The sequence below is a fragment of the Monodelphis domestica genome, chromosome 5 (genome assembly GCF_027887165.1).
Source record: "Monodelphis domestica isolate mMonDom1 chromosome 5, mMonDom1.pri, whole genome shotgun sequence".
In the NCBI taxonomy this organism is placed as follows: domain Eukaryota; kingdom Metazoa; phylum Chordata; class Mammalia; order Didelphimorphia; family Didelphidae; genus Monodelphis; species Monodelphis domestica.
Window position 1 is genome coordinate 204,586,288 of NC_077231.1, and position 17,236 is coordinate 204,603,523.

Consider the following 17,236-nt stretch of genomic DNA (forward strand, 5'->3'; position numbering starts at 1 on the left):
GGATTTGAACTAGGGTCCTCAATTTAAGAGTCAGGGAGGGCTCTTTTCTTGGGTACCATATTCAATTTTTTTAACAGGATGTTTAATTTCTTTGGTTTAGAGAATTTCTGATGAGGAACTCCTTTGACAAATGTTGATTGATGCCTGCTTCACAATTTATAATCACAGAGAAATGTCTGGGGCTTTAATTAAATAACTTACCTAGCAGGGTCACAAAATCAATATGAGTCAGAGGTAGACTAGAACTGAGGTCTTTCTAACTTTTAGACTAGTTCTTTATTCATTGTCATACTTCTCTCAATATGTCATAATTTTTTCTACTTAATAATGGAATAATAATAATTTCCCCTTATAACAAGTTCTCAACTGAGGGATCTACACATTTATTATTATTTTTTAAAACCCTGACTTTCTGTCTTAACAACTCTAAGACAGAAAGACAAAGGCTAGGCAAACAAGATGAAGTGATTTGCCCAGAGTCAAATAGTTAGGAAGTGTCTGAGGCAAGATTTGAACTTCTGATTCCAGGCCTGGACACCTAGCTGCCCCTCTGGGAATTTATTTTTAAAATATGTTTATAGCATTTGGGTATTGATAAATCTGGAGATCCCAGCTAGGCAACAAGAAACCAACAGACCCCAGCTGGGCAACAGAAAGCCAACAAGATAGTTGCCAACAATATCCTGCAACTTTGAGACTGGGACTCCCCACCTCTCTCAGGAACATCCAAGTGACTCACCTTCTCCAGAGACAACAAATAGAATGACCCAAATCGTATTATCTCTGAAGCCCTCTAATGGTATAAGATCTCATGATTCCCCCATCTGGATGGGACTCTGTAACCACCTCTATTGGCACTAGATTCCCCCTTGCCACTTTTTTCCTCTACTAAAGCTTTGCCATATTGCCTTGCTTTAGTCTCATTGACTCTTGGGTCGAGCCCCTGTCAGTTGGTCAGTATACTTCCTTTGTCATCATATATATTTCATGCATTTAAAAAATTATTCTGAGTATTTCACAAGTGTCTCTAGACTGCCCAAGTGGTCTTATACACACAGAATTCTGGCCTTACCTAATTATTAAGAAATAATTATGTTCAAATTTCTATTTGCATAGAGTTTGCAAAGTACTTTCTTCCCAACAATTCCCAGAACCAGGGAATAGAAATATCAGCAGCCCATTTGACAGAGGAGAAAACAAAGCTCAGCTCAGAAAGCCTAAGTGATCTGCCCAACGTTGCACCAGGAAAGAATGCTAGAGACAGTGTTTCATCTGGTTTTAAGTCTCTGCCTGATGCTTTTTCTACCTATAGCCAAGATGCCTTTCTTATTTATTAAGCATCTACTGTTTTTAGAGCATTATACTTGGAAATAAATTTTTTATATAATTGTTTTTATTTAATTTATATAATTTATATAAAATAAATTTAAATAGAAATAAATATATAAATAAAATTTATACAAAATAAGTATATAGTATTATCTAAATAAGCAATTTAGATAATCCTTAATCTCTTCCCTTATGGAGATTACAGTCTATAGGAGGACATAGCAATTTTTCACACACAGACACACATGTCTCTATCCACACAATATTCATATTATATATATGCACACAGAGTATATACACTATATATATATCTAGTATATATATTTATATATATATTTCTGTGTGTGAATAACACATACATACACATATACATACAATGGCAACGAGTACTGGGCTTGGAGTCAGGAAGACTCTTCTTAAGTTCAAATCTGGCTGCAGGCATTTACTAGCTGTGTGACTCTGGGCAAGTCTCTTAACCCCATTTGCCTCAGTTTCCTCACCTGTAAAATGAGCTGGAGAAGGAACTGGCAAACTACTACAAGATCTCTGCCAAAAAAACCCCAAATGCAGTCATAAAGAGTTCGATAAGACTGCAATGACTGAACCACAACATACACACACACATTTCTCCCTAAATACACACATGTATATAATAGAATATTTACATATCATTCATGGGCATATATGGAGTGTATGTGTGGGTGTAGATTATATATATAGATGTTAGACAAGGCAGGTATCACATTATCTTTATTTTACAGTTGAAGAGACTGAGAAGGGGCCAACCTTGAACTGGTCGAGGAAGCTTCCTTACTTAGGATTTCCCTGTATCAGTGATATTCCAGGTCCAGTCTTCATGCCCTATCCTTGTATATATCCGTGTATATTATATGTATGTATCTGTTTGAGAATGTTGTCCAAGAGATTGATTTCTTTGATGAAAGAGGCTGCGGAGTACCATGGGTCCACACTTCGATTATAAACTGGGGTCTTAGAGAGTTGCCTCAGGCATTAGAAAGTTAAACAACTTGCCCAGGGTCTCGTGGGTGTGAGGGGCAGGACTTGAACTCAGGGAGCCCTGAATCCGATGCCTAGTCCCCATCCATTCATTACGACGAGCAGTGTTTCCCATGATATTAATAATAATCATAGCTGGTATTTACATAAAGCTTTACAGTTAGCAAAATGCTTCTCACCTGTTATCTCATTTAATCCTGCTATATCCATGGGGTAAATAGTGAGAATATTATTATCTCCACTCACAGAATTGTTGTAGGGATCAAATAAAGTGATGCTTAAGAAGTTCTTAGAAGCTATCTATAAAAGGCCACATACTTGTCAGGATTCATCATTGTGTGCTCTAAGCATTTAGCACAATGCCTAGCATACAGTAGGCACATACTGTTTACTGATTAATTGATTGATTGGCTAAAAGAAATGACATAGAGGGTGCTCAGGCAGGGTTGTTGACTGCCTTTCCCCTTAGAGGGCACAGCACAAATGGAATAGGATTTGCAATCAAAAGATCTGGTTTAGGATCCCTGGTCTTCCACTTTTACTTTTCTATAACTTTGGGCAAGAACCTTAACCATTCTGGACTTCAGTTGTCTTCATGTGTAAAATGACACACTTGGACTAAGTGACTTCCAGTATAACCAGCAGTTCTATGATCTGTCAAGAGAGTCGGGAAGACTTGAGTTCAAATCTAAACTTAGACACTTTCTTACTCTGGCAAAGTCACATAAGCTCTCCCAGGTTCAGGTCTCTCTTCTGTAAAATTGGGGGAACAATGGCATCTGTCTCTTGGGATTGTTGCGAGGACAAAATGAGATAATATTTGTAAAAAAGTCCTCTGAAAACCTTAAAACACGATATAAATGCTCGTTATTGTCATTAATTGTTGTTGTTAATTATCATGAAGAGAAATGAGAGAGGGACTGACCAAGACCTTTCAGCTCTGATGGGAAGTTAATTAGCCAGAGCCAATAAGCCATATCATCCCTGAGCACACCCCACTTGCAGTAATCTTTGGAGCTGACCCCATCCTGGCCTGCTTTGGCTCCAGTGCCCTCTCAGAGGTCTACTTTCAGTCCAGGACCAAGACAAGATGAGACTCTGACTCACCTCATTGATGCGGGGGTTGGTGCACTTGCCATTAGTACTAGACAACTCCAGCCATTTGTTTTCCTGGGTGGGACAGTGTTGTCGGAGGGTGCATTGGCCCAGCCCTTGGCACCAGCCACACTCGAAGTCTGGGTCAGCCTTGAGGCACAAGCCACAGCTTTCTCGCATGGCTCCACATTTGTAAAGATGAACTGTGGGCAAAGCACAGGAGACAGGCTAAAGAAGGTTAAGGAGCAGGGAATGGAGCCTGGGGCTGGAGCCAATGGAGCAGAGGAGGTGGTCTCAGCTGTAGGGTTCAGGAGACAAGATGACAGCTTCATTACTCTGGCGATTTATTGTTGAATGAGATGCAAGCCATTGGAAGCCAGCTGACCCCACCTGGAGAGATGAGCTTAATAGGGAAATAACGGTCCTCTTACCACCTCTAACAATTTTTTCTCATTCCGGCATGGTCTGTATTACTCCAAAAGACTACCAGTCAAAATCTAGGAGGTAAAGGAGAAACCCAGGAATAGGAGAGCTAGAGGAAGTAAAGGGATTTCTGATTTGTGAGTTATCCAGAGGGAGAAGGTCAGGCAAATCTATTTAACTGCCCATACACACATGCATATATGGGTATAGCACCCACTTCCTCCTCACCCCACATATGCTTACAATACAAATATATGAGCAGACCTCCAGAGAACAGCCCTGCCTCTCCCCATAAGGTTATGTCTAAATATACAAAGTAGCTCAAAAGAATCTGTGTGTGGGTTCCTAGATGCAGAGGGGAAGGGTCTTTTAGGGGGGAGATATTGGCTTCTTTGTGGTAAAGCCATGACCAAGTCAGTGGGATTGTCATCCTGGGGAGAATGCTGGCTAGGGAGAGAATAAAGGAATCTGGGTTTTAATTAACTCCATGACCCTGAATTTGACTTTTCTAGGATTCACTTGTAAAATGGAAGAATTGGACTAGATGAGCAACTTCCTATTAGAATAATCTAAACCTGTGAGAGAGAGAAGAGAAACAACATTTAATAGTTCCCCCCGCCCAAAATCCATTCTCCACTCTCCAACCTGTCTGGTGGCTGTTTTGGGCTTCCAGGAAGTGGCGACTAAAGAAGAAACAGAGGAGAGGAGTAAAAAAGGAGGAGATGGGGAGGGAACTGGAGACAAAGCAGGGGGAGCACTGGTGACTTGCAAATGTTTAGGGGATTAAAGGAGAGTCACTGAAAAAGCCAGGAAGCTGCCTCTGTTTCCACTCTGTCCTCTCCATCCCAGGGCTGCCCTAAGCATTGTGGCTGCTGCTGGAGTCCATACCTTTATTCTGGGCTGGGTTGTCAATGTTGAAGTCCCCATTCCACACGACAGTCAACTCCACGGGTAGGCTGTTGATTTCCATGCCTTCATAGGAATACTGTGGCCAAAAGGGGGAAAGAAAGAAAAGATTTCATCTAGGATTCCAAGGTAAGAACTTGGTGCTCAGCCTGGAGTCCCTGGTAGAATAGGGATAAGGATGGAGAGAGAAATGGATAGGGACCATGTGAAATCATAGCCAGGCAAGTGACAAATGCTTCTCCTTAAACACTGCTGCCAGAGTTCTTTTTCTTAGGTACAGATATATTCCTCTACACAGTGAATGTCAGTGGCTCCCTATTGCCCCCAACATAAAGTTCTCTGTTTCTCTGTTTAGCTGCTGCCACTGCTGCCTCTTCTTTCTTTCTTTCTTTCTTTCTTTCTTTCTTTCTTTCTTTCTTTCTTTCTTTCTTTCTTTCTTTCTTTCTTTCTTTCTTTCTTTCTTTCTTTCTTTCTTTCTTTCTTTCTTTCTTTCTTTCTTTCTTTCTTTCTTTCTTTCTTTCTTTCTTTCTTTCTTTCTTTCTTTCTTCCTTCCTTCCTTCCTTCCTTCCTTCCTTCCTTCCTTCCTTCCTTCCTTCCTTCCTTCCTTCCTTCCTTCCTTCCTTCCTTCCTTCCTTCCTTCCTTCCTTCTTCCTTCCTTCTTCTCTCTTCTCTTCTGCCAATACTGTATATTGATTCTAAGGCAGAAAGTGGTGTTAGGCATTGGGGATTAAGTGACTTGACCAGTCACACATCTAGAAGGTCAGATTTGAATCCAGATTCTCCTGACTTCAGTCCTGGCTCTCTATCTACTGGTCCACTTTGCTGCCCCCTTTCCTTTCTTTAAGATGCAGTACAAGCATTATCTTCCATGGGAAGCCTTTGCCCATCCCCTATTTCCCACCACTAATGACTGCTCTTCCTCCCCTTTCCAAAGTACTTTATATTTAACTACTTTGCAGATATTTGTACTTTATAAATAGAAATATATCTATAGACTTAATCTAGTAAAGATTTAAATATGTTCCTATTCTTTCCCCCATTAAAACCTAAACTTCTGAGAAGTAATGATTGTTCTATTCTTTGTACCAATATTCCCTGCACAGTGCCTGGCACAGAGTAAGCACTTAAATAGAAGGATAAAGCAATGGTAATATCAATAAGGACTCAGCACTTCCCTGAGAGTCAAGATACTTGGGTTAGATACCTATTGTCAATTTAAGGAGTGGAAGTGAACAGATTATTTCCCTTCTCTGGTTCTTGGTTTATCCCACTTTGAAGTAAGAAGGAGAGTTCTTGTCCAGTTTCATCTCCTCATGCTTCTTCTGGAATGTTAAAGATACATAACTAAATTTCCCAGAGTGCTTTAAGCCATTGCTTATTGTTATTATTGAATAGGCTCTCATTCCACCAAACAGTATTCCCCTGAAATGGGCTGAAAGAATCTGGGGCTCTTGAATGGTCCTCAGAAGAAGATGGTCCACCTATGCTCCATATACACATAGCTGTATAGCAGATGTTTTATTTACTGTTACCTGACAGTTCAGTCCCATACCTATAAATTTCACCTGTCAGGCATCTCTTCCCAATTACCCTAGTCTCCCTCTTCTGCTCCAGATCCAGGTCTCCTCGGCTTCTTTTAAGTCTCTACTAAGATTTTATCTATAAGTAGGTTTTCCCAATCCCTCTTGATGCTAGTGTCTTCCCTCTATTGATGAGCTCCAATTTATGCCACATATATTTATACCATATCTGTTTTCACTTTGTCTCCCTCTTTAGATTGTAAGTGGAGAGTGGGGACTCTCTTTTGTCTATCTCTGTATCATTTAGAACTTAGCACAGAACACTGGCATATAGTAGGTTCTTAATGCATATGGACCAGTTGACTGACCAATGCCATTGTGCTATAATTGCTAACATCTGCTTGAAGCCCTGGGCTGGAAGATTTGCCTACTTGAATTATGAATCCAAAGCCATCGGACAGGCCTCAAATCAGATTTATTTTCAGGATCATAGATATGGAAACTTCCACCCTGCATACCCCAGGCAGGGGGAAATGAACTCTAGGTAAAGGAGGGAGTTGTGATGACTTGGGGATGGAAGAATTATCAGGGAAGGAAAAAAAAATCATTAGCAAGATAGAAAGTAGGGAGGGAAAGAACGATTAGGCTTAAATGAAGGGATTAAACTACTTAGTGGGGAGATTGAGGAAAAAAATGAAAGTGAACAAGATGCCAGAGGTATTTGGTGATGGAAAATGTTAGATTTTTCTGTCTAACCTGACATTTCAAAAGCTCATTTGCCTCTCATCTACCTTGCATAGAAAATATGGCCTTTCCTGTGGGCTGTGACTCACTCTCCTCTCCTGCCTCTGACTATACACCCCAGCTAGGTCTAGAACATGGGCTTGTGCTCTTCCTGAGAAGAGAGGGGTTACTTCCTAGGAGAGGCTACACAGTTATAAGAGAGGAGGAGAGTTTTTCCACTGGGAATCAGGGCCCTGTGGTCCTGTGCCACTGTGACCATCAGTCAAGCCTGTGATTAGAATTTTGAGGACCCTTCTCAATGCCTTAGAGAACAAGAGGAGAGAGAAAGAAATATGGGAGTCTGCCCCAGGCAGCATCTCCAATACCTACCTGGTGATTTTCTCATTATTCAACCAGACAATCCCCACCATAGGCGTCTGGACTGAGACAAAGAGACAGAAGAAGAATGGGGAGCTCTGTGGCTCAACCTAGTCTTTAGCATGGGGAACAAATGAGTCTGTCGCCCTTCCTCTTGGCAAGAGTAACCCAAATCAGCCTGGACAGATGTATAACCTATTCTTAAACATCTCTAGGGAAGGAGATACAGTAATTATCTTGAGAGACCTTTTCTACTTTCTTATAACCTTCAGATCCAGGAAATCTTTCCTGTTGGCCATACTTCCCTAATTTCCATAATGATATGGCTCCATTTTGTAGATGAAAATACTGCTGCTCTATAGGCAGTTCACAGAACCTGAAGGTTGGACTGTTTTTCTAGGTTTGGGAGAATTTTTGTTGCCATTCTAAGTTTGGCCACAGGCTCCCTCATGACTGATGGTGCTCATTTCTAAGATGGTCAGCCAGGGTTAGAGATGTGGCATTGTGATGGAGGAACAGAGCAAAGTTAATTGACCTATGTGGACCCAATTGTCCTTCTCTCTGTTCCTTGCCCATCTCCTAGTCCCCTGTCATCTCCTATGACTGCAATTTGTTCCCTCCTCAAAGAACCCTTTCCTTCCTTCCAGAATCAGCTCATGCACCACTTTCTACAAGAAGCCTTTCCTTCTTCACCCATTGCCACTCCAACTGCCACTGCCCTGCTTCCTTCCCTGCCTGGCATTAAATTACTATGAATTTAATTAAACTTATTCTCATTTATTTTGTATATACTTACATGCATATATATTGACTTCCTTGGGAATATAATTAAGAAGAATGATATAGAAGAATATTCTGAAAATGGGGATTATTTCATTCTTTAGATTAATATTGCTAGCACCTAGCTTAGCAGCTGACACACAGAAGGTAATTAATGAAGGCTTGTTCTTTGCTTGAAGGATTGATAGGGACCCCATTGTTTTAGCTTCATTCCTAGCAGGTAGGTCCTATTCATTCAGAAAACATTTATTGAGCACTTACTATTTGTAAGGCATTGTGTATTTGGTCTAGATCTCTAGATTAGATCAGTACCAATGAATAATAACCTCTACACAATAGAATACCAGGGATCAGAAAAGAGTTATTAAATTCTTTCTCTCATTCTTTTCTTAGTATTACAGATTTATAGCTGAAAGGAGCCTTAGAATCCATTTAATTCAACTCTCTCATTTTACAGCAACAGTACAGTGATACAAATCAATGAATTAGCTTAAGGGCCTGAAGTCAGGAAATCCTGAGTTCAAATCTTGCCTTATACACTTATTTGCTATATGACTCTAGACAAGTCATTTAACTCCTAAATGTTTTCAACTTTAAAATAAGGACAACAATAGCACCTGCCATCCAGGGTTGTTGTGAGGATCAAATGACATAATATTTATAAAACATTTCTGACATGTTTGTTCAGTCATTTTAGTCAGGTCTGACTCTTCAAGACTTCTGTCCTTGGGGTTAGACCTCTGTCCATGGGGTTTTTCTTGGCAAAAATGCAAGTGGTTTGTCATTCCCTTATTTAGTGAATAAAGACAAAGAGAAATTAAATGGCTTGCCCAAGGTCATACAGCTAGGTCTAAGGTCAAATTTGAACTCAGATCTTCTTGACTCCAAGCACAGTGCTCTATCCTCTGTACCCACCTTGAGCACTAACTAATGGCTAGCAAATTGAGACCTCAAGGCAAGATCTTGTTCAAGGTCAAATAGCAAAGCCACTGTCTGAACCCAGGTCTTCTGACTCCAAACCTGTTCCTCTTTATATGGCATTATGCAGACTCCTAGCAGGCTAAATGTATTCTCCTTTTTTGGGAGTGGGATGGGGTCCGTGGGATCAGTGATCAAAGTTGCCAGGCCTGTGGATGCTGGGGAATGCTCTAGATAGGAAATACTTAGAGCAAATTATTATTCTATTGCTTTTTGTTTGTTTTATTTTGTTTTTCCAAATCCTATTTTCTAACCTTTTCATTATAGGAACTGTTTCTAATGAGTCTGAGCCTGGCAAATCAACCATCTGCCCTTTCTGTCAAAAGCTGCAGAGTGGAAGGTGTCTCTTCCCCTGGCGCCTGAGATAGGATGCTGTGGGCATGCATAGTGGTTGTGATACACTTTTTCATATTTGGATGGTTTTCATTCCATTCTCCCACCTCTGCTTTCTCTGCCACCCCAAACTAGTCCTAGAAGCACAGGGCTTAGGGCTAACAGGGACCACTTAACAAGCCCTCTTTTCTCTTTAAAACCTTACCTTCCATCTTAGAATCAATACTGTGCACTGGATCCAAGCCAGAAGAGTGGTGAGGGTTGGGCAATGGGGGTTAAGTGACTTGCCCAGGGTTACACAGCTAGGAAGTGTCTGAGGTCACATTTGAACTGAGGACCTCCCATCTCCAGACCTAGTTCTCAATCCACTGAACCACCCAGCTTCCCTGAATTAGCACCTCTTGCAGAGTTGACAAAATTACTTCCTCAGAGAAGCAAAATCACCAGCTTGGGGGTCCTACAAGAAATAAGCAAGACTGAATTCCAATTCACATCCTCTGGTTCTAACACTTCCCAATAGCCTGAGACTCCCTCTGTTCTTTTCTTTCTCTTCCTTTTTTCTCCTTAGTCATTCATCGATGAGGCTAAAAGTGAGAAGTGATCAAGTACGGGGTATAGGGCAGGGTGCTATTTTCTGCCATCTCAGTCCCTGGCTGCCCATACAGCTCACCCACTCCTGTTGTGCCAGATGAGTGGCTAGCTGAGTTGGGTTGGTCCGGCTTTGGCTCCATCTTAATCTGTTTGATCATGGTTCAAGAGGCTGCTCTGATTATGGGAAGGGTCTAGGACAGAGGCATTTAACTCTGGAGCAACCATGTCAATAGGAAATGTTTAACAAATTAAATAAAAGTACACTAGAACCCAGATAATGCTAATACACAGTTCCCCAAGTCATTATAAGAGCCACAAGGATCCTTAGGGACCATTTGGTAGGCTCATTTTCTGTTTGAGTTTCACACCTTTGGTCCAGGCATTCAGGGCAGTGATGGCAAAGCCAGTCTTAGAGACCCATTGCTAATTCCAGGCATGAATCTGACAAAGGTGGGGCATCCCCATGGCCAGAAGCAAAATGGACAGAAAAAAAACGAGATCCTTTGTCCATTGGTACACATAATAGAGGAGGCAGAAGGGAATGTGTTTGTGTCTTTGAGTGTTTGGAGACAAGTTCACAGACATTAATATATAAGCAAAACAGCAGGGCATGGGGAATGGGGAGGAGAAAGTTAAGACATCGAGTCAAGACACACACATGGGTTCCAATCCTAGCTTTGACATTTACTGCTGGGTGACCTTGGACAAGTAATTTCAATTATCCAGGGCCTAGCTTGTTCTGTCTGCTTGGGGTTTTCTTGGCAAAGATACTATTTAGTGGTTTGCCATTCCTTTCTCCAAAAATGGACTTAGCTTCCTCTTCTGTAAAATGGGAATAACAGTAGTCATACTTTCTGCTTCAGAGAGCTGTTGTGAGGGAAGCACTTTGGAAATATTAAAGAGCTATAAAAGGACTAATTGCTACTGTATGCTCATATACATGCATGTACATAGCTCTAGAGCTTGCATGCTAGATGTACATATACATATACATACGTGTGTGTGTGTGTGTGTGTGTGTGTGTGTATGTCTGGAGAGTCAGCCCAGCTTAGTGGGCAGAGATAGCTTTAGAGTCAGGTCTAGGTTCAAGTCTTGTCTCTTACAAATGCTGGCTATTAGACCATGGTTGAGCTCCATAACCACTCAGGGACTGAGGCAGATTTTTTAGACTCCCACCCCATATGTATCTGTGGAAAGAGTTCCCACACTGGGACTACCTGACACCCATGAAATTACATATCTGAACACCTACATGTGTGCATGTATGTATACAATGCACATATGATATATAATCACATGTGTATCACAGTGTATTTATGCACATGTGTATGTACACATGTATGTATATATACACATTTTTCTTTCAAGGAATAGCTTTTCCTTCTCCTCATTCAGGGGGCAGTGACTGTAAAAATATTCTCAGATGAGTTCATTAACCCCAAGTGCTCCAGCTCACTCCTCCAGGAAGTCACTTTCCTTTGGGGCATCTCCTTTCTTCTCTGGCTGTCCCAGTCCCAGTGGTGCCTCCTTCTGCTACTCAGAGTGCAGGATGTCTTTGACAGTACTGCCTTGCAGCTAGGAGGCCCTTCACCTTCTCCATCCTACCTCCAGCATCCCCTCCCTTCCCCCCATTCTTTATAGTCCACTTAGCATTTATATAGCTCTTTGCAATCATGGGACAGTTAATTGAACAAGCCCCTCAAGGCCAAGGAGGCAATTACAGCTCCCCAGAGATCTCTGGAACAAGGAGGTTAAGCCCCTCAGTCAAGGTCAGATGCTCCAGCCTGAGCCCCTGGATGGCTTAATCTATGTATGACCTTGGGTGGGAAAGCCTAGATTGGAGTACCCCCAATTCCTGAGACAGACAGGGCACCTGTGCTGTGTAGGTCCCTCCCCTTCCCTTGCTCCCTCACTCCATCTTCCATTATTCCCCAAAAAACAATCACAAAAAGCTCTAAGCTTCTTTGATGCAATATACTTCTGGCCAGGAGAGTAAACTCTAAAATCTGAGAAACAGTAGTCATCTGTTCAGTTTTCAGGACTCCAGAGAGTGGGGCAGAGGTGCCATCCCTGTTCTGTGTCCCTGAAGAATGGGGGAAATGATCACGTTAAATATTCCCCCTTTACCTGTGGGCAAACAGAGGTTCTGAGAAAGAACTTTGGTTGAGACTTCAGGAATCAACACGCCATGGTATAGTGATGGTGTAGATCGTAAGAATGGGATGCTGGAGAGACTTGGTTGTAAACATAGTCAAGTTGCCTGTTAAGAACCTCAGTTTCCCTATTCCCAATTTTACAGTTAGGGAAACTGAGGTTTTTAACTAAGATAAGTTACTATCTTAGGACTGTTGTGAATAGCAAATACAGTAATGTATATTAAATGCTTTATAAATATTAAAGCAATCAATAAGTGTCAATCCTATTACTATTAACTCTTTCCTCACATCTTAGAATTCATAGCTCAGAGGGCAGCTATGTGGCTCAGTTTAGTGGCTTAGTGGCTTAGTTTAGACAGGAGAGCCTGCATTCGAAATTGACCTCAAATACTTCCAATCTGTATGACCCTGGGCAGGTCACTTAACCCCCATTGCCCAGCCCTTACCACTCATCTTCCTTAGAACCCAAACCTAGTATTGGTTCTTAGACCAATAAGGTAAGGGTTTAAAACAAATCCATAGCTCAGTGGACAGATTTTATATGTGTTGTCTCCTCTATTAGACCATGAACTCCTTGAGAGCAGGGACTGTCTTTTCTTCCCTTGTATCTGCCTGACACAGAATAGGCATTGAATAAAAAAAAAAAGCCTGTTGACGACTTCTTGACTGATTCTCCATCTATGAGCAGGAGAAGGATTTTGCATCATGTCACAGCATCTCTGGATGCAAAGTTCCTCCATGTGGGGCTGTTCATTACACAGTGCTTTGATCACAGGGAATGAAAAATGGCCACGCAGATGTGTCTATGTGAGCCACAGCTGTATTCTTTCTCAGCCTGGGGATACTAAGGCTACAGCATTTGTGTACATCTGGGCAAATCCAAGCCTGCAGAGGGAGTCATGGCCAATGACAAGTCTTAGCTTTTGGATGACTCATTATTACTGTTGTTGAGATTTCAGTCTCTTGCTACCATATTATGACAGTTTCCCTAGAGGTAACTGGAGGGCTCATTCAAAGAATATTGAGGTGGAAGAGACTTTATTGCTTGCCTCAGTGAACCCCCTAATTTTACATAGGAATAAACAGAAGCCCAGGGAAATGGAGCCATTTGTCCAAGACCATACAGCCAGATGAGGGTTAGAGACTGGGACTAGAATCCAGGTCTGTTGACCTCTATGCCAGTATTTTTTCCAGTATTCCCCATGGTCATTACTTTAAGAAAATGCCCTACAGTTCCCAAATGTAGATGATATTTAAAACCCTGCAAATGAGTCAAGAGATCTACAGAGCAATGGCAGATTCAACATGATCTATTGCTGGGGTATGCTGAACTCAACGTATACTAGCTTTCTCTGGTGAATTTTCAATGTGAGCATCTATACCTTGGAAATCAGCAGGACTTCACATCAGGGCTTGATTTATTGGATTTTTAATTATCTAAACTTAAGAAAGTAATGGATAAAATGTTAATAATGCAGATTAAATTTAAAAATGTACCCTATACACATTTTTTTTCTAGAGAGCTGACATTTAGTGTCACACCACTGTTACCTTTTCTTAGAAGATGCAAATAATTTGAGCTTTCTTTTAGCATCTTTGGGACTGAGCTACATAACAAGAATATATTATGATTGTTCTAGTAGTATCTAGAATGGGTAGTGTAGTGGGCAGAACATGACATTTGCAAAGGACTCATCTTCACTAGTGTTAGAGCAACTCAGAGCATACATTCTACAGGGATGGAAAGCAGCTTGGGTGATTTGGATGGACTTGGGGATCAGGAAAATGTGGGTTCCAATTCTGCCTCTGTCACTTATGAACCATGGGACCCCAAGTATGCCACTTTTATCTTTTAGTTCTGAATCTTGCTGTTGTTCATTCATTTCAGTTGTGTGCGCATCTTTGTGGACCCATTTGCGGTTTTCTTGGCAAAGAAAATAGAGTGATTTGCCATTTCCTTCTCTAGCTCATTTGACAGATGAAGAAACTGAGGTCAACAGGGTTAAATGACTTGCCCAGGGTCACAAAGCTAGTAAGTGTATGAGTCCAAATTGAAATTGGGAAGAGTATTCCAGACTTTGGATCTGTCTTTTCTTCATTTGAAAAATGGGGATAATAATACCTGACAGGATTGTTACAATGATGTCACATAGGTGATCTATTAGTGCTTTAAAAAATATTAGTCATTATTTGTATTTCTAACAGTGGCCCAGCAGAGATCTATTCCTACCTGAAGAACACCTGATATAGGAATTGATGCCCCAGAGCTCAGGCCTTCTCCTCTGGCAAAGAGGAGCCTCTAGACTTGTCTTTTCTCATATGGTATTTTATAGCTGGGAAGACAATTCTTAGCTGAATTTCTTCCACTGGACTTAGAGTCTTAGAGGAAATATGGAATATTTCACACCTTGTTTTCAAAATTTCTGTGGGACACTAGATTTAGACAGCAAGCACTCTGGCAGTTTGGGGAGAGGGCAAGGAGTGAACAGAGAGCTACAGAAATTTGTTCATTGGCTTGTGAATAATGTTTAAGAGTTATGAGATCATGTTTTAGCTCAGAGCCTAGAATTCTGCATTCTAGACTAGAGCTGCATCAGTTTCCCTAGCTGTGACTCCTTTTCTTTTTTTTTTAATAATTTTTATTTGATCATTTCCAAGCATTATTCATTAGAGATAAAGATCATTTTCTTTTCCTCCCCCCCCCCCCCCCATAGCCGACGCATGATTCCACTGGGTTTCACATGTGTTCTTGATTCAAACCCATTTCCATATTGTTGGTATTGGCACTAGGGTGTTCATTTAGAGTCTCTCCTCAGTCATATCCCCTGAACCCCTGTAGTCAAGCAGTTGCTTTTCATTGGTGTTTTTACTCCCATAGTTTATCCTCTGCTTATGGATAGTGTTTTTTAGATCCCTGCAAGTTGTTCTGGGACATTGACTCCTTTTCTTTAACAGATTCCCAACAATAATCTCATGATCTTTCCATTATCCTCTTCATCTATCAAATCCCAAATTACTCTTAATACCCCCAGATCTAGTCCCTGTGATCTTTCCAATCAGACATAAAGCCAGTGATAGATGGGTGAATGGATAGGTGTCTACTATCTTTTCTTGAGCACTTGGTGTTATATGATGGAAGGAAACACACCAGAAGAAAGAGAGATTGTGAGGTTTGTTGATAGATGAGAAGGTCAAAAGTTAGCCATAAAGGAACAAGATGGGCAGGGTAGTTAATACATAAATAGCTAAGTAAGGGGCTCTTAGAGAGCAATAGGTGGAAGTCAAGTAGATAACCACATTGAAAAACAGGCAGATAAATGCGTTGGTTTCTTATATATAACACCACAATAATAATAACATTACTAACAGTAATACTAATAGTAACAGGAAGTGAGGTGGCACTGATAGAGTGAAGACTCATCTTTCTGAGTTCCAATCTGGCTTCACATGCTCATTAACTGTGTGACCCTGTTCAAGTCATCTAACCCTCAATTTCCTGATCTGTTAAATAAACTAGAAAAGGGAATGGCAAATCACTCTAATATCTTTGCCATCTTTGCCAAGAGAACCCCACAAGGGGTCACAAAGAGTTAGACATGCCTGAAAACAATTGAACAATAACCACAAACTGATAGTAATTAATAATTACTCATGTTTATATAAATCTTGAAGGTTTACAAAGTGCTTTTCTAGCAACAATCCTGTGATGTTAGTAGCTGAGAAATGCTATAAGATTTGGAGCGAAATAGATGTTGGGGTCATTTTGTTCATCTCTATCATTTTGCCAATCCTGGGGTCCAAGTCTAAGACAGGTCTCATTAGTGGCATAGATCTCAAATTAGAAGGACTTTCAAAACCACCTATTCTAATATCTTAATTCTTTTTTAAGTTCATATTACTTTTTCAATTAACAAGCATTTATTTTCCCTTTCTCAAATTGGTTAAAAAAAAATAATGACATTTCATAACAAATATGCAACCAAGAAGAACCATTTTTTGCAAATGGTATTGTCTGAAAAATTCAAATTTCATTAGGAATCTTGAGGTCTATTACCCCTTTGTCAGATCTCCATAATGAGCCCTCTAAACTTCTTCATTTTACAGACAAAAATAGTCATTAGGATGTGAATTCAGATCTTCAGAACCCAAATTAAGTATACAAGTATGATTATCCTTACCTTTGTTACCTACAGTGTATTTGACCTCGGGTCAGTCACCCCCTGGATCTCAATTTCATTATACATGAGATGAGGAGGTAGGACTAGATATTTTACCTCCCTGGGTCTCAGTTTTATTTTATGTAAATGATGGAGTGGGATTGGATGATCTGTAAACTTGTGTATAGTTCTAATGATAAGAACTTGCATTTATATAGTGTACTGAAGACTGTAAAGAATTTTACAATTATCTCATTTTTATCCACAAAAGAACCCTGGGAGGTGAGTGTTAATAGCACCTCCATTTTACAGATGAAAAAGCTGAGGTAGATAGGGGTTAAGTGACTTGCTCAGGGTGACTTAGCTAGAAATTATCGGAGGTTCAGTTTAGGCTCGGGTCATTAGGATTCTAGGTCTAGCATTCTATCCACTGTGCCACCTAACTGCCTCCATGACTGGTACTTTGGTCCATTTTAGTTTTGAGAAAACTGATGTTCATGAGACTGATTCACTGAAGATGATTGGGGGGGGGATGATTTTTGATCTTGTCCAACCAGTGTCTTTCACCTGGTGCTCCTTGTGATGAAGAGAGGGGAAGGGCTGATGCAACTTAGAGATAGGCTCTACTGTTTTGGGAAAAGGTTCTTTTAGATCTGTGTGAGCTTTAACAACTGATCTTGCCTGGAATACCAGCTCTCAACTCTGGCTTCCTTAAGAGTCTCTTCTAACCAATCCAAGAGATTAGGTAGGATAAATAATGAGCTTCAGGAAGGAAGGTCTAAGCAATGACTTCCATATGCTTGGTACAGTGAGGAGAATGGAAATGGTTCTCCTGGGAGTTCAGCCACAG

The 17,236-nt window shown here is 40.8% G+C and overlaps 1 protein-coding gene across 3 annotated transcripts in view; it reads right to left on the reverse strand.

The window, feature by feature from the left end:
- The window catches only part of PLXNA4 (plexin A4), a 690,148-nt gene that overhangs the window by 115,813 nt on the left and 557,099 nt on the right, over positions 1 to 17,236 (reverse strand). For all 3 annotated transcript variants that reach the window (XM_056799707.1, XM_056799709.1, XM_056799708.1), the window contains 2 exons: positions 4,753 to 4,849; positions 3,454 to 3,644 (listed from right to left, as the gene is read on the reverse strand). In XM_056799707.1, the coding sequence (XP_056655685.1) occupies positions 3,454 to 3,644; positions 4,753 to 4,849 (288 nt within the window). The remainder of the gene's footprint in view (positions 1 to 3,453; positions 3,645 to 4,752; positions 4,850 to 17,236) is intronic.